Source organism: Bos indicus, chromosome 7 (assembly GCF_029378745.1).
Source record: "Bos indicus isolate NIAB-ARS_2022 breed Sahiwal x Tharparkar chromosome 7, NIAB-ARS_B.indTharparkar_mat_pri_1.0, whole genome shotgun sequence".
Classification (NCBI taxonomy): Eukaryota; Metazoa; Chordata; class Mammalia; order Artiodactyla; family Bovidae; genus Bos; species Bos indicus.
Genome location: NC_091766.1, coordinates 12,411,746 through 12,432,745, shown reverse-complemented (window position 1 = coordinate 12,432,745; position 21,000 = coordinate 12,411,746). Strand labels below are relative to the sequence as shown.

Sequence of the window (21,000 nt, the reverse complement as noted above, 5' to 3'; positions counted from 1 at the left end):
GTTGACTATCCACCTGTGTGTTTAGTTTATCCACTCATTTATTCATCCAGCCATTGTTCAAACATTCCATCTGTTTATTTCTACCCAGTCATCTGTTGATTTATGTTTTCTTTTTTTTTAAATTTATTTGTGGCAGGGCTGCTTCTGCATTGCTGAGTGTGGGTTTTCTCTAGTTGTAGCAAGCAGGGGACTACTCTAGTTGCAGTGCATGGGCTTCTCACTGGGGTGGCTTCTCTTGTTGGGGGGTACAGACTCTAGAGCACTTAGGCTCAGTAGTTATGGCACACCAGCTTAGTTGCTCTGCGGCACGTGGGATCTTCCCTGCAGGGATCAAACATGCATCCCCTGCGTTGGCAGGCGAATTTTTAACCACTGGACCTCGAGGGAAGCCTGATTTATCTGTTTTAATTTCTCTCAGTATGGGTACATCCATTCCATTATCCATCCATCTATCCTCCTTCCTTTCATCTGTTCATTTGCTAATCCTTCCACTTCTCTATCCATATATCTACATGCCATCTCTCCATCTATCCATCCGATTACCCATCTATTTGTCCATCCATGTATCTGTTTATCCATTACATCTTTATTTATTTTATTCAAGTGTAGTTGATGTACAATATTATATTACATTTATTTTTAAAGATTTATCTATTTTTTACTGTGCTGGTCTTTGTTGCTATGGGCTTTCTCTGGTTGGGGCAAGTGGGGACTACTCTTCATTGCAGTGCTTTGGCTCTTCATTGCAGGGCCTCTTCTCTGGAGCATGGGCTGTAGGCACTAGGGCTTCAGTACTGGCATTCCGGCTTCAGTAGTTTCAGCTTGAGGTCTCTAGAGTGCTGACTCAGCAGTTGTGGACCACCAGCTTAGTTGCCCCACGGCATGTGGGATTTTCCCAGACCAGGGGTTGAACCCGTGTCCCCTGCATTGGCAGGCAGACTCTTAATCACTGGACTACCAGGGAAGCTCCCACATCTATTAAAAAAAAGTAATAGACTTCCTTTTTTAGAGCAGTTTTAGGTTTATAGAAAAACTGACTGGAAAGCTCAGAGAGTTCCCAGGTATTCACTCCACTCCTGCTCTATTTCCTCTGCTGTTCACATCTTGTGATACCTTGGCTACAATTGATGAACACATACTGTACATTATTATTAACTAAATTATATTAGGGTTCACTGTGTTGTGCATCTGTTTTGCATCCATCCCTCTTTTTCTATATCTAGGCATTCATTCATCCATCTGTTTATTCACCTGCCTATTTAACATCCATCTATCTACCACCATCTATTTACCTATTTATTAATCTGTCATCCATCCATCCCTCTTTCCATCCATCTATTTACTATTCTTATTTGTATTCATTCATCCAAACCTCCACACTAGCAGCTATCTCATTTTATCTAGTTAGCAGTCTAACTCCATCTGCTTATTCACAATTAATCCCTTTACCATCCCTTTACCATCCATCCAAGCATCCAATCACCACTATATATGTTTTTCATCTGTTTATCTAACCATCCCAAATATTAATCCATCCATCTTCCAAACACAGAAGGACTACGATTACACACATGATCTCACAGGGCTACAGCTGTGCCACCTCCAAGTCTTAATTGACCATTAAGTCACTCAACAGATGTCCCTTCATCATCTCCTTCATGTCACATGCTTTGCTGGTGACACAGTGGAGACCTGGACAGATACACCTTTCCCTCACAGAGGGAATAGACCTACAATAAAACATACAATAAAACTGTATACAATAAACAAGGAAAAGAAGCTAAAAAAGAAAAAGGTTGTTTCATATAGTGAGGATGGCAACAAGGGACATAGAGCTCAAGGAGGCCATGGACACTCTGTTTTCTGCATAATGTTTGTAGGGATTATCTGGGGTTATGGCCAGATTCAGATTCCTGGGCCCACCCTGAGAAAGTCTGATTAGTTACTTTCTGACACTGAGATAAATCTAGCTTTAGGGAAAATTAGGAAAGAGAGAAATTTATCAACTTGTGGTTAAAAAAAAGAAAACTTCAGGAATGGCTTTATCTAGGTGCTCAAATTATGTTATTAGTACTCTCTCCATCTCTTGGGTCTATTTTCCCACGTGTGGACGTCCCAGTAAACAGGGCTTGATAGGGAATTCCCTGATCGTCCATGGTTAGGACTCCACACTTCTACTGCAAGCGGCATGGGCTCTGTCCCTGCTGGGGGAACTAAGATCTCACAAGCCACATGGCATGGCCAAAAATAAATAAAATGAAACAGGTCTTGATATAGTGAGGTTACCATCCAACAGATCCCAGCTTACATCCTATGAGCTTAGCAATGTTTGTGAAAAAAGAAGGAAAAGTCATTGACCGAACTTGGGTTACATGCTGACCCAGCAGCTAAACCTGGAAGGAAATCTGACCCTTGTGAGAAAAAGGAGAAATGGAAGCTGAGGGAGACTAAAATATGAATGCTGCTGACAGTAAATCTGGTGGGGCAAAGTAATTTATATTTTAAAACCTCAGACCCTCAAGGTTCAGACTCCAGACCAGGGTCCATTCTCCCAGACTCAGTTCATAAGCGGGCAGCCTCAGTCCCAACCAAACTTTACCTCCACCATCAACTCCCTGCCTGACCCAACCTCTCTCTGAGGTTGGGTGTAAACCAATCCCTTCCTGTGTAAAATCAACTGATTGTGCTGACTTTGGAGCATGGCTAAGAAAACAAGAGAAGCCTGGCAGAGGGCACTCCCAGTGGAAGCTGGGAGAGGAAGGCCCCTCTCTGAGCCTCAGTTTTCCTTAGCTGTAAAATTGGGGCCATGTGAGAAGAGAACTTGGTGCTATGCTGCCTGCTGAATGCTCAGCTCTGGCCCAGGGTTGCCTCCCTCTTCACATGCGTCCATTCCTTCACCCCCAGGGGGGGACTGCGCCACCCTGCTGAAGAACATTGGGGCACTGCCTGTGGAGATGGCCCGCATGTACTTTGCTGAGACAGTGCTGGCGCTGGAGTACTTGCATAACTACGGCATCGTGCACCGCGACCTCAAGCCTGACAAGTGAGCCTTGACCTTCGCCATCATTCCTTCCCTGTCCCTCAGGGGTCGGGGGAGCCCTGGCACAGAAGGGCCAGGAGTGAGAAGGACCGTCCTCACCTCTAAGACCCCAGTTTGCTTCTGCAGCCTCCTTATCACCTCCATGGGGCACATCAAACTCACGGATTTTGGCCTCTCAAAGATGGGGCTCATGAGCCTCACCACCAACCTCTATGAAGGCCACATCGAGAAGGACGCCCGGGAGTTCCTGGACAAACAGGTGTGTGTGCGGGAGTGGGGGTCACCACGGGTGGAGTGACCCGGCAGGACTGTGTGGGCCCTGAGCCTGGCATGGGAGGGGCACTGCTCCCCCAGGAGGCCCCTCCTGTGGCCAGGGCATGGGCTGACCACCTGCCCCCAGGTGTGTGGGACCCCAGAGTACATCGCACCCGAGGTCATCCTGCGTCAGGGATACGGCAAGCCGGTGGACTGGTGGGCCATGGGCATCATTCTCTACGAGTTCCTGGTGGGCTGTGTGCCCTTCTTTGGAGACACTCCCGAAGAGCTCTTTGGACAGGTCATCAGTGGTGCGTGCCTCTGCGGTGGGCAGGCAGGGGGCATGGAAACGAGGGAGGGCCCAAGGCCTCATGGACCTAAAAGCGAATCCCACCCTACACCTTGCTCTGCAGACGACATCCTGTGGCCTGAAGGGGAGGAGGCCCTACCCACGGATGCCCAGCACCTGATATCCAGCCTCCTGCAGACTAATCCCTTGATCCGTCTAGGTGCAGGTAGGGGAGGGTCTGCTGTGCAGAGAACATGATTTGAGGCAGGGGTGGGTGGGTAGTGGTGTCTGTTGTCCGTAGCAGGGCTTCCAGCGCTGTGTCCCTGGGCGGGAAAATGGGTGAGCTGGGCTGCTGGGCTACTGGGCTAGCCTGAAGTGTTAGCTGTGCAGTCGTGTCCGACTCTTTGCGACCCCATGGACTGTAGCCCATAAGGCTCCTCTTCCTCTGTTCATGGAATTCTCCGGGCAAGAATACTGGAGTGGGCAGCCATGCCCTTCTCCAGGAGATCTCGATCCAGGGATTGAACCTGGGTCTCCTGCATTGCAGGCAGATTCTTTACAGTCTGAGTCACCAGTGAAGCCTGGGCTAGCCATAGCTGTCGCTTAAATTCCTTCCCTGATCCAGCCCACTCCTTCCTCCCCAGGCGGTGCCTTTGAGGTGAAGCAGCACAGTTTCTTTCGAGACCTGGATTGGACAGGATTGCTGAGGCAGAAGGCCGAGTTCATCCCCCATCTGGAGTCTGAAGATGATACCAGCTACTTCGACAGTGAGCGGGGACAGCGGGTGGAATCCTTTGAGGGGGCCCTTGGGTATGGCCTGGGCTGGAACCCGGTTGGGTAGGAGACTAGCCCGCTAGAACAGAGAAGTGGGCTGAGGTCGTGCCGGGGGCGTGGCTTGGCAGAGGGGCGGGGCTCAGAGAAGAAAGGAGGTTGGGGTAGGGGTGGAGCCTGGACCGGAGTACATTCTAAAATTGGGAATAAGCCTGGATTGCCGGGCGGTGCTAGGACCCAGAACAGCCAAGGGCCTGGGCTGGCAGAGGCGGAGCCAGGGTGGAGAGCACCATAGGTGGAGCCTAGGGGGTGTGGCTTTATGGAGGCGGGGCTACATGTAGCCTTGGAGAAAGTGGGAGTGGGACTCAGCGTGGGGGCGGGGTCTGAATCAGTTACTAGTAAGGAGAAGGGGCGTGCGTGGCCAGGCTTGTAGGACCTAGACCTGACTTTCGTGGGAGTGTGATTTGAGGAGTGGACGTGCCCGCGGTCACTATCCACACCTCCACCCCAGCCCGCTCAGACAGGTATCACCACGTGAACTCCTACGATGAGGATGACACCACCGAGGAAGAGCCTGTGGAGATCCGTCAGTTCTCCTCCTGCTCCCCGCGCTTCAGCAAGGTGGGCCAAATTGGGGGGTAGGGATGGGATGAGTCCGGGGGAGGGCGGGGCAGGTGTTGAGGGAGGGAATGGAGGTGGGCTTGAAGTGGGCAGGGGCTCAGGAGGCTGTGGGGAGCAGGCACACAGACCTAAGGTCTCAGACTAGAGAATTTACAGAGGGAGTGAGGATCTGCGTGATGAGGCTAGTGGCAGAGGGGGTGGAGTGGGGGGAAGCAGCATAGTCTTGGAAGTGGCCTTTGGCATTAAAGTGAGTGAAGTCGCTCAGTCGTGTCCAACTCTTTGCGACCCCATGGACTCTAGCCTTCCGGGTTCCTCCACCCATGGGATTTTCCAGGCAAGAATACTGGAGTGGGTTCCTTCTCCAGGAGATCTTCCCGATCTCCTGGTCTCCCGCATTGTAGGCAGACGCTTTACTGTCTGAGCTACCAGGGAAGATGCCTTCGGCATTGAGTGGAATCTAATGAGAACCTGAACAGTATGGAAATGACCAACAGGAGGAGCGGCTAATCTGGACCGGGCGGGGTCAGGACCTGGGAATGGAGAGATTGAGCAGTGAGGGCGGAGCTAGGCCGTGGCGAGGCTGGGCACTATTTTATTTTGAGGAACAGCATGTAGCGGGGGTCACAAAGAATCGGACACGACTGAGCACACATACAATGTAGGGGGGTGCACGACCTAGCTTGGGAGAGGGTACGCATAACTGGATGAGACTTGGAGAGGTGAGATTCTTTACGGCTTGGGCAGGGCAGGATCTAGAATATGTCAGAGCCTCATTTCGTGGGGTGGGGCCAGAACTGAAGAATTGTGGGTGGTCGGGCTCGGTCCAGGAATGGGCAGGACCCAGCTTTACTAGGATGGAGCTTAGTTTGGCAGGCTCCAGTAGCGAGGTAGAGAATGAGATGGTTGGTTGGCATCATCGACTCAATGAACATGAGTCTGAGCAAACTCCAGGAGACAGTGAAGGACAGGGAAGCCTAGCGTGCTGCAGTCCATGGGGTCGCAAATACTTGGACACGACTGAGCGACTGAACAACAGTAGCGGGAAGTTTACTGGTTCAGGAGGGAAGGCAGAACCTGGGGGTTGGACTTCCTTCCACTACCACTTGCAGGTGTATAGCAGTATGGAGCAGCTGTCGCAGCACGAGCCCAAGACCCCCGTGGCGGCAGCGGGGACCAGCAAGAGGGAGCCGACCGCCAAGGGCCCAGAGGAGAAGGTGACCAGCAAGCGGGAGGGCCTGGGTGGCCTGACCCTGCGCGAGAAGACCTGGAGAGGGGGCTCCCCGGAGATGTGAGCAAGGGCAGAGCTGGGTTTGGGGGCAGGGCCCAAAGGGGAGTAACTCCTCTGACGACGCCCCCTTTGCGCAGCAAGCGCTTCTCGGCATCTGAGGCCAGCTTCTTGGAGGGAGAGGCCAGTCCCCCGTTGGGCGCCCGCCGCCGTTTCTCTGCGCTGCTGGAGCCCAGCCGCTTCAGCACCCCGCAAGAGGAAGAGGATGAGGCTCGGCTGCGCAGGCCTCCCCGGCCCAGCTCCGACCCCCCAGGCTCACTGGATGCGCGGGCCGCCAAAGAGATACCTCCAGGGGATGGCGCCCCCAGCACTGGGGACTCGGAGGCTAGTAAGTGCCCCCTCCTGCTGCCTTCCCCAATTCCCCAGGGGCCATACATGATTGTTCAATAAGCCTGGTTACTGCTTATGCAAGTTCTCCTGTACTCTTCACACTCCAACCTGGGATTCTCATCAACATGAGAAAGACCCCTATTCCATGCTCAGTCAGTCAACAAATGTGTTTAAGCACTTCTCTGTGTCAGGAGCTGTTCCAGATGTATAGGGTACCTGCTCTTATGAAATTCACAATCCAGAAGGGAGAGAGGTAGGAAGAGCATTGCATGTAGAGGGAATACCATTTAAGAGAACTATGCCCTTGGACTGACCCCCTAACCCACCTGCTCTGTTGCAGCTGACCACCCAGGCGACCTCTGCCCACCCTCTAAGGATGGGGACCCATCAGGCCCCAGAGCCACCAATGACCTGGTTCTGCGCCGAGCGCGGCACCAGCAGCTATCAGGAGATCCCGCGGTAGAGAAGCGGCCTTCTCGAACCGGGGGCAAAGTCATCAAGTCAGCCTCGGCCACTGCCTTGTCTGTCATGATCCCTGCAGGTGATGCTGGGTCCAACCTGGCAGGGGATGGGCTGCCCCCATTGGTGCGTTTTCCCGGTCCACCATGATTTGCTCTGGGATGGGCCAATGAGAGCCCTGGGACTTTCACTTGGGAGGAGGGAGGAGCAGACACAGGGAGAGCTGTGTCTGTCCGCCCTGATCTCTGACCATGGGTCTGTGTCTGCAGTGGACCCACATGGGAGCTCACCTTTGGCTAGCCCCATGTCCCCGCGATCTCTCTCCTCCAACCCATCCTCACGGGACTCCTCACCCAGCCGGGACTACTCTCCGGCTGTCAGTGGACTTCGCTCCCCCATCACCATCCAACGCTCGGGCAAGAAGTATGGCTTCACACTGCGTGCCATCCGCGTCTACATGGGTGACTCAGATGTCTACAGTGTACACCACATTGTCTGGGTGAGCAGTCATGGATGAGCCTGTATTCTAGGTGGGGAGAGAGAGTTCCACACCTCCCCGCCCCGCTCCAAGGGATGAGGGACAGCTCAAACTCTGGAACTAGGCAGCCTGAATGAGACTCCTCTGTGACACCCCCTCACCCCGTCACTTTCCTCTCTGACTCTCAGTTTCTTCATTTGTAAACTGGCAAGAATGACTGTTGTTTCGCTTGGTGTTATGATTAATTACTGTGCCTACAGAGTTAGGTGTCTGGAACAGAAGCTTAGGGAGACTTCCTTGTTACCAATCCTGTTAATCCTGCCCCTGTGGGGTGCCCTGTCCCCAGCACGTGGAGGAGGGGGGCCCAGCCCAGGAGGCAGGACTCTGTGCCGGGGACCTCATCACTCACGTGAACGGGGAGCCGGTGCATGGCATGGTACATCCTGAGGTCGTTGAGCTGATCCTTAAGGTGAGTCTATGGGGAAAAAGCGAACTGTCGGGGGAGTGGAAGGGAGTGAAGGGTGAGGGAGGTCCCGGGGAGCTGGAGTTGCCAGAACAGCCTCCAGCAGAGAACTTTCCCCCTTTCTAACTCCAGAGTGGCAATAAAGTGGCCGTTACCACAACGCCCTTCGAAAATACCTCCATCCGTATCGGCCCTGCACGGCGCAGCAGCTACAAGGCCAAAATGGCTCGGAGGAACAAGAGGCCCTCTGCCAAGGAGGGTCAGGAGAGGTAGGTGGGGCCAAGTGCAGTGGGCGGGGCTATAAACAGCAGGCCCTCTGGAGCATTCCAGTTTTTGAGAAAATGGGCTTTTGTGGGATAGGTATAGGAGAGGACAGGAGAAGGCATATTCACAGGAATGGAAGTTGTGCACAGGAAAGGTGGCCAGGGCCACTGTACGTGTGTGCTAAGTCGCTTCAGTCGTGTCTGATTCTTTGGGACCCTATGGACTGTAGCCCGCCAGGCTCCTCTGTCCATGGGATTCTCTAGGCAAGAATACTGGAGTTGGTTGCCAGGCCCTTCTCCAAGGGATCTTCCCGACCCAGGGATCGGGAAGACATAAGAGAACTCCAGTCTCACGTCTCCTGCATTGGCAGGCGGGTTCTTTACCTGGCTACCCCCCAGGGTGGCCACCTGGGGGCCACCGATTGAAGAGCAATAATGAAAGGACAGAGAAGGAGGGGCTGAGAAAGTGGGAGGAGCTGGGAAAAGAAGATGTACCAAGCTCCAAAACTCTGGGAGTAGAGCAGAGCCAGCGGATACGGACCAAGAGGGCACCATCCAAGAGATGACCCTGCTTTGCTGGATGCATTTAAGAGACTGGGAGGGGCCAGGAGAAGAGACTTCTACCTGGGAGGAGCATACCAGGCCAGTAGAAATAATTTCTTCCCTTACAAATAATGCAGAGTTAGGAGAGGTGGGTGCAGCCAGGAGAGTTTTCTGTTTTGATCAGCGGGATTTGGCCTGGACAAAGAGTGAGTGGGGATTGGAGTGAGATGCCTCAGGCTGAGGCCAGTGAAATTCTTCCTGCCCTGATAGGTGGGTTTAGCTGTAGAGGGAGGGGCTAGAAAGGTGGACGGGGCCAGAATAGGTTGGTTCTGTTTGGAAGAATGTTTCTAGCTTGGACTGTGAGTGGTCAAAAAGCAATGGGTAGGCCAGGTGGGAGGAGCCAAGTGGGACAGAGATAAGAGAAGTTCTCCAGCCTCCAACAGTGTTGTTTTTGAAGAGGGAGGGTCCAGATTGGGTGGGTGGTTCCACGAGGTTCCTTGAGGCCCTGAAGTGGGAAGAGCCGGCAGCTCTAGAGTCTGGTCCAGGGAAACTGGTTCCCTCCTTGTCCTCCAGCAAGAAGCGCAGCTCCCTCTTCCGCAAGATCACGAAGCAGTCGAACCTGCTGCACACTAGTCGCTCGCTGTCATCGTTGAACCGCTCGCTGTCGTCCAGCGACAGCTTGCCCGGCTCTCCCACGCACGGCCTGCCGGCGCGCTCGCCCACCCACAGCTACCGCTCCACGCCCGACTCCGCCTACCTAGGTAGACCCTGCGCCTGCGCGGGGCGGGCGACATGTGCGGGCGGGGCAGTGCCCTGGCGGCGCCCACCCAGTTCTTTGCCCTCTCTCGCCCGCCCGCAGGCGCCTCGTCCCAGAGTAGCTCGCCAGCCTCGAGCACGCCCAACTCGCCGGCGTCGTCAGCGTCGCACCACATCCGGCCCAGCACGCTTCACGGCCTGTCGCCGAAGCTGCACCGCCAGTACCGCTCTGCGCGCTGCAAGTCGGCAGGCAACATCCCGCTGTCGCCGCTGGCGCACACGCCGTCCCCGACACAGGCGTCGCCGCCGCCGCTGCCGGGCCACACGGTGGGCAGCTCGCACACCACGCAGAGCTTCCCGGCCAAGTTGCACTCGTCGCCGCCGGTGGTGCGCCCGCGCCCGAAGAGTGCCGAGCCCCCACGCTCGCCGCTCCTCAAACGGGTGCAGTCGGCGGAGAAGTTGGGAGCCTCGCTGGGCGCCGACAAGAAGGGCGCACTGCGCAAACACAGCCTCGAGGTGGGCCACCCGGATTTCCGCAAGGACTTCCACGGCGAGCTAGCGCTGCATAGCCTCGCAGAGTCGGACGGCGAGACGCCCCCTATCGAGGGTCCCGGCGCGCCCCGGCAGGTCGCCGTCCGCCGCCTGGGCCGCCAGGAGTCGCCCCTGAGCCTGGGCGCGGACCCGCTGCTGCCCGAGGGCGCCCCCAGGCCGCTGGCATCAAGTAAGGAGAAAGAGTCCCCGGGTGGCGCCGAGGCCTGCACCCCGCCCCGCGCGACGACCCCTGGGGGTCGGACCCTGGAGCGGGACGCCAGCGGCGCGAGACACCAGAGCGTGCAGACCGAGGACGGTACGGGCGGGACGGCCAGGGCCGTGGCCAAGTCCGCGCTGAGCCCGGTGCAGGAACACGAGACCGGCCGGCGCAGCAGCTCGGGCGAAGCAGGCACGCCCCCCGTGCCCATTGTCGTAGAGCCCCTACGGCCTGGGGCGAAAGCCGAGGTGTCTCAGCCCCCGAGTGTGCATACCCCGAGTGCGGACTCCAAGGCATTGCCCGAATCTGCACCCCTGGCGCCTCCCCAACCTGATGCCCTCCGGGGCCGGGAGCGCTGGGTGCTGGAGGTGGTGGAGGAGCGGACCACGCTGAGCGGGCCTCGTTCCAAACCTGCCTCTCCCAAGCTCTCCCCAGACCCCCAGACCCCCTCCCAAGCCCCAACAAAAAATGTGCCCAGCAGTGCCGGGCCCCCAGCCCCACCTGCTTCGCTGCCGGGCCCGACCACCAAGCCTGAGGTGGGGCCAACCTCTCGGTGCCCTGCTGAAGCTGTGCCCTCAGTAGGCCCGACCAAAAAAGGGGCGCCCTGCCCCATGCCCCCAGGCCCATAGCAGTGGGAGCCACTGGCCCCGTGCTGTACAGCCGCCTGTATACATATGTACACATATAAATAAAGTGCGCCCCTGCTGTGTGAGCTTTCTGGAGCTCGCCCCTCCTCCCCTAGCAAGGCAGGACATCCTGTTTCCACCCCCTTGCCTGTGTGCTTGTTAAGGGGTGAAACTTCCTCCAGTCCTAGTTACCATAAAGAGGGGAGGTAGGTCTTGGGTGGACCCTTACTTGGGGTCCTATTCTGCGTCCCACCTATGTGGGTCAGCTGCCCCCAGACCCTGAGCAAGCTGCAATGCTGTTCAGAGTCCCAGTGCCCAGCTGAAGAAAGATTAACAGTCTCATTTACCAGTTTCTTTTTATTACTCAGCAATTCTAAGTAAGGTGTTATGATTCCCATTGTACAGATGAGTCAGAGATTAAGGCACATGATTAAGGCCAAACAAATAGGAAGGGACAAAACAGATTCAAATTCAAGTCCACAGTCCTGCTGGGCTTCCTAGAGAGTAGGCCCTGCTCTTCTTTTCACAGGGCTCCCAGGCCTTCACCAGAGGCTTGAAGGCCTTCCAGAGCATCTGGGCACACAGAGTGCCCCCACCCCGGTGCTCCTCTCTTTGGTTCCGATTCATGTCACCCACACAGGCCCAGGGCCCTTTTGGGGTTACACACCACTTGGAATGGTCTTCTGTGGCATTGAAGGCTGGCCCAGCTGGCCCAGGGAAAGCTGTCTGAGTCACGTCAAATACATGCTGGGCCCCAGAGCAGTTGGAGGGCAGGATACCAGAAGATCTTTGCCAGAACTGGACCTGCAGGGTACTGCCAAGGGCTTCCGCCAGCCAGCCAGAGTACAGGTCTGCAGAAGATGGAAAGAGGGCATGGACAGGGTCAGGATCAATCCTAGGGATTCCCTAGGCCACTTCTCCTCTCTGAGCTGTTTCCTCAGTTGTCAATTCCTGGCGATCTGGAGGATTATAACATTAAGAGTAATAGCCCTTACTAAATGCTTTATATGTATCATTTTGCACACAGCAGCCCTTTCAAGCAGATACCATTACTATTCCCATTTTTCAGACAGGTAAGTTGAGACCCTGATTAAATCATGTATCACACAGCCAAAAACCAATACTTAAACACAGGTATGTTGGTTGTTTACCTCTCATGTGGTTATGACTCTGATGTGTCCCAATCCCTACGCATGACCTGCCCATAGCCATGGACACACCAGACAGTCCCTCTGCAGAGAAAGAGTTCTCCAAACATCAACCTCAGGCCTCACCATCTCCAAAGTTTCCAAATTTGGCAAAGCTCTGGAATGTGGCTCCTTTCTTTGATGTGAGTGTTACACTGCTGTTCCACGGTCCCTGGCGAACGTGATGGCCCTTGACTACCTCCTCCAGGTAGGGGAATTTCTGGGCAAAGTCCCCTTCCAGCCTGTGGTCATATACCAGTGGATAGGTATAGGTCAGCTGTTTGCCTGGAGGGCAAGGAGAGAAGAAAATGAGGGACTGTTCTAAGATTCTGATCTAGGAATCAGGGACTCACCCTGTCTCCCTGTCTTTACTCACTGATATCCAGGAACTGGGTGAGAGGAAAAGATACACAGATCAGGGTCTGCCCATATTTTTGGGCACCAGGAGGCCAGCTGTACGCAGCAGAGGAGGCACGTGGAGGGAAGTTCGGAACGCTGTGGATCAACCAGAAGCCCCCTTCTTGGTCCAGGAGCAGCACACCTGAACCAGAAATTGGAGCTGATGGCGGGGAGGGGACTGCTTGAGATGTCGCAACAAGCACATGTGCAACCAGGAACACTCAGTCTGTAGGGGGCCCGGACTGCAGGACCAGCGGGCAGTGGGCAATGAGTGTCAGGACCACTGCTGAGCTCAGCTTCCACAGCCATCAGTTCTTATAGTTCAGAGAAGGACCACGTTGATTTAAGATAGGGAAACAGATATCCAGGGCCTGCCAGAGCAGCTCACCCTCAGCCACAGGCAGGTCAGGAATCAGCTGAAGAAGACGCATAGGGAAACCAGAACCCTCCCCCAGCCCCCAATGTGGCCTCACCCTTCGTGTGCCCACGACTGGAAGAGTCCTTAGACTCGCTGGATTTAGGCGGTTGGTCATTGTAGAGCACAAAGGCGAGCTGGGGAAGATGGACAGGGGCAACGTGAAGGTTCCCTCAGGTCAGGCCCACCCTAGAGTCCCACCCCAGGTTCGGCCGGAGGCGTCATCACCTGGCTGTTGTTGTTTCGGTACAGCGGCAGCAGGCTGCGGCCCACGGCACCGGTGGTGCTATTGATGAACCCCACGCCGTCGCTCCAGTCTTCTGAGTGTTCGTCAAAGTACTTGTACCGCAGGCCGTTCTGCGTCGCATCTCCCGACCCTGTGTGGGCCGGCAGCTTGTAAACGACGAACCTATAGGTTGGGGGACAGACAGAATGGAGGAAGACAGGAAGGAACCTGTTTTCTCCTAGGAGTGCAGCAAGCCCCAGTGCGGCTCTGAGGAACAGTGGGCGCCCGCGCACTCACCAGTCCACAGGCTGCCCCGAGTCCCCGTAGCAGGTCAGGGTTCCTACAGGGACCCAGAGCAGCGCGGTCAACAGCAGCGAGCTCAGCGTGGCCATAGAGCTGGGGTCTAGAAATCTGTGTCAAGAGGGCGAGGCGCGGGGTCACGAGCTGGGACAGGCCCGGCCCCTGGTGACTTTCACTTCCCCAAATCCGCCTGGGAACCCTACCCCAGACATCAAGAGGTTAGAGACCCCGCCCGCGAGGTGAGAAGCAGAGATTTAAAAAGGCAGTCCAGGATCCTCCCAGGGGCTGGACTTTCTTTCCGGCCGTCACACCCATCTGAGTCCGACCCCGCCCCACCTGAGTCCGCCCCGGATCCGGCTAGCCTGGGACCTCCTCCTGCTTCCGGCCGTCTTGTCCCTGATAGGCTCCACCCTCTGGCTCGGCCCAGACGCGCCCTCTCAAGGCTAAGCAGTTTCCAGTGCCCGCCTCCGATTCTGCTCCTGGCCAACCACAGCTCACGTCCTTCTGCTAGGCCCTGCCTCCGTCTCTTTCAAATTCAGGCTGGGTGTGGTTAGTCACTCGGTCGTGTCCGATTGTTTGAGACTCCGTGGACTGTAGTCCGCCAGGCTCCTCTGTCCATGGGGATTCTCCAGGCAAGAATACTGGAGTGGGTTGCCATGTCTTCCTCCAGGGATGGAACCCAAGGATTGAACCCAGGTTTCCCGCATTGCAGGCGAATTCTTTACCATCTGAGCCACCAGGGAAGCCCCATTACCGCCTAATCCCAATGAACACTCTTACTTAACGGTGCTCTTTCCCCGGTTTATCCGTCAGAGGCAATTTTGGACTTTATCCTTTCCTGCCTTACAGGCTGAGGTCCACCTCGTGTGACTTTTGCTCCTTTAGAGGGAGCTTGTGCTGTTGGTCCCCCCCAGCCCCACTCCGCCACCGTACACGAGCTAGCCAAGGGGTCACTTTGGATCATGGTAGGGTGAAGGATGCTGGGGCTCTGGGACCGAGCTGAAGATTCCTTTAAAAAAAATTTTTTTTCTCATTTATTTTGGCCACTCCACATGGCATATAGGATCTTAGCTCCCCAGAGCTCGAACCCGTGCCCCCTGCAGTGGAAGCCCAGAGTCCTAACCACTGGACCACCAGGGAATTCCCTTAGGATTCTTAGTGGAGGAAGAAGATTCTTAAGTAGAAAAGAAGGCCCCTGTGAATGTCCCTGGGCTTCAAGGCAGGAAGCAAGGACAATGTAGCCTGACCTTGGGGTTGGGGAAGGAGGGGCGGCAAGGCAGTCAGTGCCCAAGAAAGGTTGTCGGATTTTAGGAGATGAGTGTGTAAATGTGTGTTGTTCAATCACTAAGTCGTGGGTATGGCTCCCCAATATCAGTTCTGGAGTTATGGCTTCTTCCCAACTACCACAGCCAAAATCCACAAATTCAGGCCAACACAAGTTTTATCTGGGAGGGGCATTTTTACAGGACCCATAACCATTCACAGCAATACCAGCCTCTATGTGGAGTTTCAGGTGTCACAGTGTGAAGCCTTCTAGAATCAGGATCTCTGGGATGCCTCACCCACTCACTGCCTAGGGTCACCTGTGAGCAAGTTTGATGGTCCAGCTCTCTGAGAGTCTGTCTCTTTGTCAGAAGTATCTGAGTATCCATTTGAGTCCGTTTATTTGGAGGTCTGTCTTGCTGGGTCTACATGATCTTGGCTGTCTGTTGCCGAGGACCTGTGGGAACTTATGTTGGAGGCTCTCCCAGGTGCGTCTATGGGCCAGTCCTTGATATTTTGCTGGATCTGTGGGGCCTAGAGTCCAGATGAGGATTCATCCGAGGGAAAACCACCCTGCGTGGATCCGCTCTTGTTCCAACCCCAGTCCCCAGGAAGGTCCAAGTGCCAGAGGCGGGGCTCAAAGATGACGCTTCATGTGCAAGGCCAGATGATCAGAGCGCGAAAATGCACGTGAACAGAGCTGGCAGCGGAAGGGGCGCTGTCCTGTGTGTTTTCGGTAGTGACGGGTCAGCTCATCGGAGCGCGCGAACCGCCAGCCACAGCCGTCCCACGTGCAGGCGTATGGCTTCTCCCCTGCGGAGATGAGGAAGCCTTGAACGCCACTGTCCACCATACTTGGTCCCAAGGTCTTCCCTCCTAGCCTAGGCCGGGACTGCGTGGATGCTAGATCGCTTCAGTTGTTTCGGACTCTTTGCGACCCCATGGAGCCCGCCAGGTTCCTCTGTCCATGGGTTACTCCAGGCAAGAATACTGGAGTGGGTTGCCATGCCCTCCTCCAGGGAATGTTCCCCACCCAGGGACTGAACCCGAGTCTCTTATGTCTCCTGTATTGGCAGGCGAGTTCTTTACCACTAGCGCCTAGTGTGAGGCCAGTGAGGCACCAAGATCGAAATTTAAGGAGGCTTTCAGTCTCGGGGACGGCCTGAATCTACACCCAGAACCGATATCTGCGACCTCTGTACCTCTTCTGTACCTGCTGGCGCCAGGCTCCTTTTTGTTTCCGGGGCAGAAGTCGCGCTGTCTATGCTGCTGGCCCTGCTTCCTGTGTCCTCACGTCCTGCCCCAGCGTACTAATGCCCTCCCAGTTTTTGTCCTTTGGCACTGCTCCCTGTGTTCCAGGCTCTTTACTGTACCAGGGGACCCTCCAGCTGCTGTTCAATCCAGTTGTTGGCCTTGATCCTTGAGCCCCGAAATCCAATTCGTGTTCCACGCCCTGTCCCGGGTGATTACTTTTTCCCTCAGCTAGACTTGGACCCTCCTCCCTACGTTCCTGGACAGGTCTGTACACGTGACCCCATCCCCCTAGGCACAGGTCTCCTTCCTCCTCCTCCTGGGCCTCTAGTCCATGTCCCCGCCCTTCTTTGGCTCCTTGGGTCCCCGCTTTTCCTCCTGTGCCCACCCTCCTCTGTTTCCCAGCTATTTATCTTCAAACTCCAGGAACTGCCTCTGCATCTGGGCCCCTCAAACTAAACCTCCTGAGCTCCAGCACGCCCCCTACAGTCTGGCTAAGCCACTCCCTCTTTATATTCCTGGCTACGGCAATGGCACCCCACTTCAGTACTCTTGCCTGGAAAATCCCATGGACGGAGGAGCCTGGTAGGCTGCAGTCCATGGGGTCGCTAGAGTCGGACACGACTGAAGGACTTCACTTTCACTTTTCACTTTCATGCATTGAAGAAGGAAATGGCAACCCGCTCCAGTGTTCTTGCCTGGAGAATCCCAGGGACGGTGGAGCCTGGTGGGCTGCCGTCATGGGGTCGCACAGAGTCGGACACAACTGAAGCGACTTAGCAGCAGCAGCACGGCCCCTGAATGGCTTCCCAGGTGAAAAGTGAGTTAGTCGCACACTTTCTGTCTTTGCGGTCTCCTGGACTGTAGCTTGCCCAGCTCCTCTGTCCATGGAATTCTCCAGGCAGGAGTATTGGAGTGGGTTGCCATTTCCTTCTCCAGGGGATCTTCCCGAGCCAGGGATCGAATCCGGGTCTCCTGCATTGCAGGCAGATTCTTTACCAACCGAGCCCCAGGTGGCGCAGTGGTAAAGAATCCGCCTGTGGATGGAGGACACGCAGGAAAGGAGAGTTCGATCCCTGGATCCGGGAGACACCCCTCCGTCCCCCCCGCCCCCCCCCCCGCCCCACACAGAGTACAGTCCATGGGGTGGCAAAGAATTGGACAAGTCTGAGCACGGCGGCCCCTGAAGCCCTTACTCCCACTTGCCCCAAACTTGAACCCTGCGTCTTTGGCCCCGCCCTTGGTATTCCGGCTTTCTCTCCAGCGGTCCCTCCTCTAGCCCCGCCCCTACACAGCTTGCCCGGCTCTCTGCTTTTCGGCACTTCCTTGGTCCAGGTCTTTGCCGTTGGTTTCCTGAAATGTTTTCCGGGTTCTCTCTCTGTCCCCACCCGCCTTCCCCTCTGCTCTTTGGCCGACTCCTGATGTTCAAAGCACCCCAGCTCCTTCGGCGTAGCCCTTTGCTCAGAGACTTTGTTTTAGCCCCTCCCTTTGCTCCAGTTTCCAGCTCCTCGACAGCTCCCAGCTCCCAAGGCCCCGCCCAGCCCGCCCAGCCCCTGCACCGGGGCCCGCCCCCTCACCTGTGTGCGTGCGTAGATGCGCCTTCAGGTGTGAGCTCTTGGTGTAGCTCTTGCCGCACCCCGGGTGCGTGCACGTGTGCGCAGCCTGCCTCTTGCGTGCCCACGATCGCCGGCTGCGCTTGGATGGCGCGGCCTCCGTGGTCCCTCCTGGGTCTCCTGTAGTCCCACCGAGTCCTGCACCCGTCGTCCCGGGCCCTAGACAACTCAGGAAGGAGTGGGGCGAGGGGGGGCCGGGGGCCGGCGCCTGGAGCCCGCGGAAGAGCTGGAAATGCCCTTGGTACTGTGGCATCGGGTACAGCGCGGGGTACCCGGACAGCAGCCCGTAGGGGGCGCCCGGCGCTGCAGGCACTGAAAGCCCGGTCCTCGGGAAGTAGCTGCCGGAGGAACCCGACCCCGGTCCCGGGTACAACGGCTGCAACGGCAGCGCTTTGGGCTCTGGGGTCGGGATCAGGGATGGGCCCACGAAGGTATCGGGAGCCGGGGTTCGTGGGGCCGGGCGCGCCCAGCCCAGGTGCTCCTCAGGGCCCAAGAGCCCAGCCACCAGCCCCGGGCCGCCCGCATACGCGCCCAGAGTCTCGGGCGGCGGTGGGAATTGCGCTCCGGAGCCCTCGCTGGGCGCCAGAGCGCAAGCCTGAGGCGCGCAGGTCTGAGGCGCGCAGGTCTGGGGCGCGCCGCCAGGCTCTGGGCATGGGAAGTTGGTGAAAAGGAGATCCAGGTCCCAGGGGGTAGCTGCATCCCTGTCATCATCTTCGTCCTCCCCAGGCGCGTCCTCTAGCTCAGGCCTCACGTGGAGGGGTGGTCCAGTATGGTCGGGGGGGCCCGGGCCCAAGTCCTGCACGTCTTCAGAGCGCCACCACTGGGGGAAGGAGCCGGTAACATGGAGCTTCAGCGGACACCAAGGTATCCTGCCCATAGACGGTGGGGACCGGATGCCCTGATGGGGGCAGGCTGGCCAGGGGCTCAGTAAAGGGGTCTTGTTTGCTTGTCTGTCATGTCAGTCTGTCCCACTCCCTCACACTTGTCCGTCTCCCCCCTCAGCCCCCCCAGCTCCAGAGACGGTCTATCGGGTCAGGCTGGAGACAGGAGATAAGGCTTATATTATCTAGAGTCTCCTGCCACGCTCAGGCATGGGGGAAGGGTTGGCAGAACCAAGAATGGAAGGCTAGGGGAGGCTCAGCCTTGCCTCAGTTTCCCTCAAGAATCTTCCTCCCCTTCCAGGTCCCCTAACAAGATTAATTCCTGGGTGTCACCTAGCCACAGCTGTCATTTCCCTCTTTTATCTGGGGGTGTCTCACTGAGCCTAGATCCCTGTGTTGTTCTGTTCCCAGCCTCAGTCTTTCATGACAGAAATAGGACCTTAGACCAAGTTCAGACCCCTGGCCTGCACTGAGGACTCCCGGTCCTGAGCAGGGCAAGATGTGAATTCCAGGGCAAGATGTAGACCCGGTCCCCCAATTCTGTGGCCAGGGCCCAGAACCCCTGCCGGCCCACCTAGACCCCCACCTGACCCCACCTTGAGGATGTCTTCTTGTGTGTCCGAGAAGGGGCCCAGGGCGGTCAGCGTGCTGATGGAGGGCAAGGCGGTCTCCGCTGCAGCCATGGCTGGCTGGTGCCCACCCTGGGGCTCAGGCCTCCTCTCCCTTGGCGGCCTCGTGGGCTCTGAGGCTCTGATGGCCCCTTGGAGGGCTCCTCTCTGCCCTCAGCTGATTGGCTGCAGCCCCTGATAAGGGCCAGGCGAAGGCGGGGGTCACCGTTTCTGGGGAACAGACTTCACCCAGGCCTGTTCAGGGCTGAGTCTTGAAGACTGACCGTGTATCTGAAGCCAATCAGATGTTCGGGGTCTGAGGGTTCAGGGGATAGGGGTTCAGGAGATGGGGGTTCAGGGGTTGGGCAGAGTGAGGCCATGTGTTTCCAAAGAAGGAGAAACTTGGGGGCCTGTTCTCAGCTACCTTCCTGAAGAAGAGGTGATAGGCACAATGGGAATTCTGGGAAGGAGCTTCAAGACCCCCTTGCCCCTGACCGAGGCCTTGCAGCTCTCCCCTTCCCCATAAACAGCAGCTACCATGCTGATGGCGGGACTTGGCATGAACTCTCTGCCAAGCCAAGCATTATCAGACTCCCCAGACGTTGGAAGCTGCTATCAGGTGGGGGCCCGGAACAGCCAAGGCTCTGTCCCCAGTGAGTGGGAGGGCCGGGGGCTGGGGATTAACTTGGTTTTCAATTTCCTGGGTTGTGAGCTCCCCAGGTCTGAGCCCAGTGGCAGGAGAGGCCCCTGCCAATCGGTGGTCACTGTCTACCATGGACAGCCCCACCCCCCACCCCAGGCGACGTGCAGGGGGTATGGGGAGGCTGAGGCTGGTGCAAATACAACTGCTCTAGATGGGGGGGCCTTGGGATGAGGAGGCCACCTACTCGCCTGGGTGGGATGGGACTGTTGCATCAGGCCATAGGAAGTACTTGATCGGGAGGTGACCCGATTACTGCTTCCCTTGTGGCTCAGCTGGTGAAAAATCTGCCTGCAATGTGGGAGACCTGGGTTTGATCCCTGGGTTGGGAAGATCCCCTGGAGAAGGGAAAGGCTACCCACTGCAGTATTCTGGCCTGGAGAAGTCCATGGACTGTATAGTCCATGGGGTTGCAAAGAGTCAGACTTGACTGAGCAACTTTCACTTTCTACCTCACAGTGGGGAAAGATCTAGGTTCTGCACCAGAGACCTCCACCATGGTGCCCAGGGATTCCAGGTGATGACACAGACATATAGTTCATAGTCACACACAGACATTATGCAATTGTATAATGACACAAATTCCTGGTCTCTAAGTCACACACCCCATATAAGTTCCTACTCAGATAATTGTATGTCTGTGCATCACAGAGACCATGCATAAACATACAATTCCCAGATGCAAAAACAGCCATCTACTACATCATTACACAATGTTATAGTCATACACTGCCTCAGACATAGAATTCATGATCAGGTGCTGACAATGACACACAGTTACTCAGATCACGCACAACCACACCCTCGGTTTTGCTGCAACCAAACAGATCCATGGAGATCACCGGATACACTGTCACAGAACTAGAGAAGATGCTGCCACACAACCCCTTTCAAACACAGATGAAGCCTCAGATGCAAAAGTGTAAAGCACATCTACAAGGGTTTCCCTGGCGGCTCAGCGGTAAAGAATCCATCTGCCAAAGCAGGAGACACAGGTGAGATCCCACATGCTGTGGAGCAGCTAAACCCGTGCGCCACAACTATTGACCTTGTGCTCTAGAGCCCAAGAGCCACAACTACTGATGCCCGAGCACCCTAGAGCCCGTGCACAACAGGAGATGCCATCGCAACGAGAAGCCCGCGCACGGCAACTAGAGAGTAGCCCCTGCTCCCTGCATCTAGAGAAAAGCCCGCACAGCAACAAAGACACACTACAGACTAAATAAATAA

General features: G+C 56.2%; 3 protein-coding genes across 6 annotated transcripts in view; 1 reads left to right on the top strand and 2 right to left on the bottom strand.

The window, feature by feature from the left end:
- MAST1 (microtubule associated serine/threonine kinase 1) overlaps positions 1 to 11,013 on the top strand; it is a 28,925-nt gene extending 17,912 nt beyond the window's left edge. For both annotated transcript variants that reach the window (XM_070792718.1, XM_070792717.1), the window contains 14 exons: positions 2,905 to 3,043; positions 3,167 to 3,299; positions 3,441 to 3,606; positions 3,709 to 3,810; positions 4,229 to 4,351; positions 4,867 to 4,976; positions 6,086 to 6,264; positions 6,342 to 6,589; positions 6,932 to 7,132; positions 7,320 to 7,549; positions 7,875 to 7,997; positions 8,124 to 8,260; positions 9,371 to 9,558; positions 9,657 to 11,013. In XM_070792718.1, coding sequence (XP_070648819.1) covers positions 2,905 to 3,043; positions 3,167 to 3,299; positions 3,441 to 3,606; positions 3,709 to 3,810; positions 4,229 to 4,351; positions 4,867 to 4,976; positions 6,086 to 6,264; positions 6,342 to 6,589; positions 6,932 to 7,132; positions 7,320 to 7,549; positions 7,875 to 7,997; positions 8,124 to 8,260; positions 9,371 to 9,558; positions 9,657 to 10,930 — 3,353 coding nt within the window. In that variant the 3' untranslated portion in view covers positions 10,931 to 11,013. The remainder of the gene's footprint in view (positions 1 to 2,904; positions 3,044 to 3,166; positions 3,300 to 3,440; positions 3,607 to 3,708; positions 3,811 to 4,228; positions 4,352 to 4,866; positions 4,977 to 6,085; positions 6,265 to 6,341; positions 6,590 to 6,931; positions 7,133 to 7,319; positions 7,550 to 7,874; positions 7,998 to 8,123; positions 8,261 to 9,370; positions 9,559 to 9,656) is intronic.
- Positions 11,014 to 11,266: 253 nt separating this feature from the next.
- DNASE2 (deoxyribonuclease 2, lysosomal) lies at positions 11,267 to 13,784 on the bottom strand. 3 transcript variants are annotated; one of them, XM_019964054.2, is made up of 7 exons: positions 13,658 to 13,784; positions 13,452 to 13,565; positions 13,157 to 13,337; positions 12,987 to 13,065; positions 12,491 to 12,655; positions 12,202 to 12,399; positions 11,267 to 11,778 (listed from the first exon to the last, which is right to left on the bottom strand). In XM_019964054.2, exons 2-7 carry the CDS (start codon positions 13,544 to 13,546, stop codon positions 11,399 to 11,401), a joined length of 1,098 nt encoding a protein of 365 aa, XP_019819613.2. In that variant the 5' UTR covers positions 13,547 to 13,565; positions 13,658 to 13,784; the 3' UTR covers positions 11,267 to 11,398. The 3 variants fall into 3 exon arrangements, with proteins under 3 accessions (XP_019819613.2, XP_019819612.2, XP_070648821.1); XM_019964053.2 differs by having other exon boundaries at positions 13,452 to 13,766; XM_070792720.1 differs by lacking the exon at positions 12,491 to 12,655 and having other exon boundaries at positions 13,452 to 13,769.
- Positions 13,785 to 14,877: 1,093 nt separating this feature from the next.
- KLF1 (KLF transcription factor 1) lies at positions 14,878 to 19,779 on the bottom strand. The gene is made up of 3 exons (XM_070792719.1): positions 19,059 to 19,779; positions 17,546 to 18,401; positions 14,878 to 15,530 (listed from the first exon to the last, which is right to left on the bottom strand). Exons 1-3 carry the CDS (start codon positions 19,143 to 19,145, stop codon positions 15,355 to 15,357), a joined length of 1,119 nt encoding a protein of 372 aa, XP_070648820.1. The 5' UTR covers positions 19,146 to 19,779; the 3' UTR covers positions 14,878 to 15,354.
- Between the last annotated feature and the right edge of the window lie 1,221 nt (positions 19,780 to 21,000).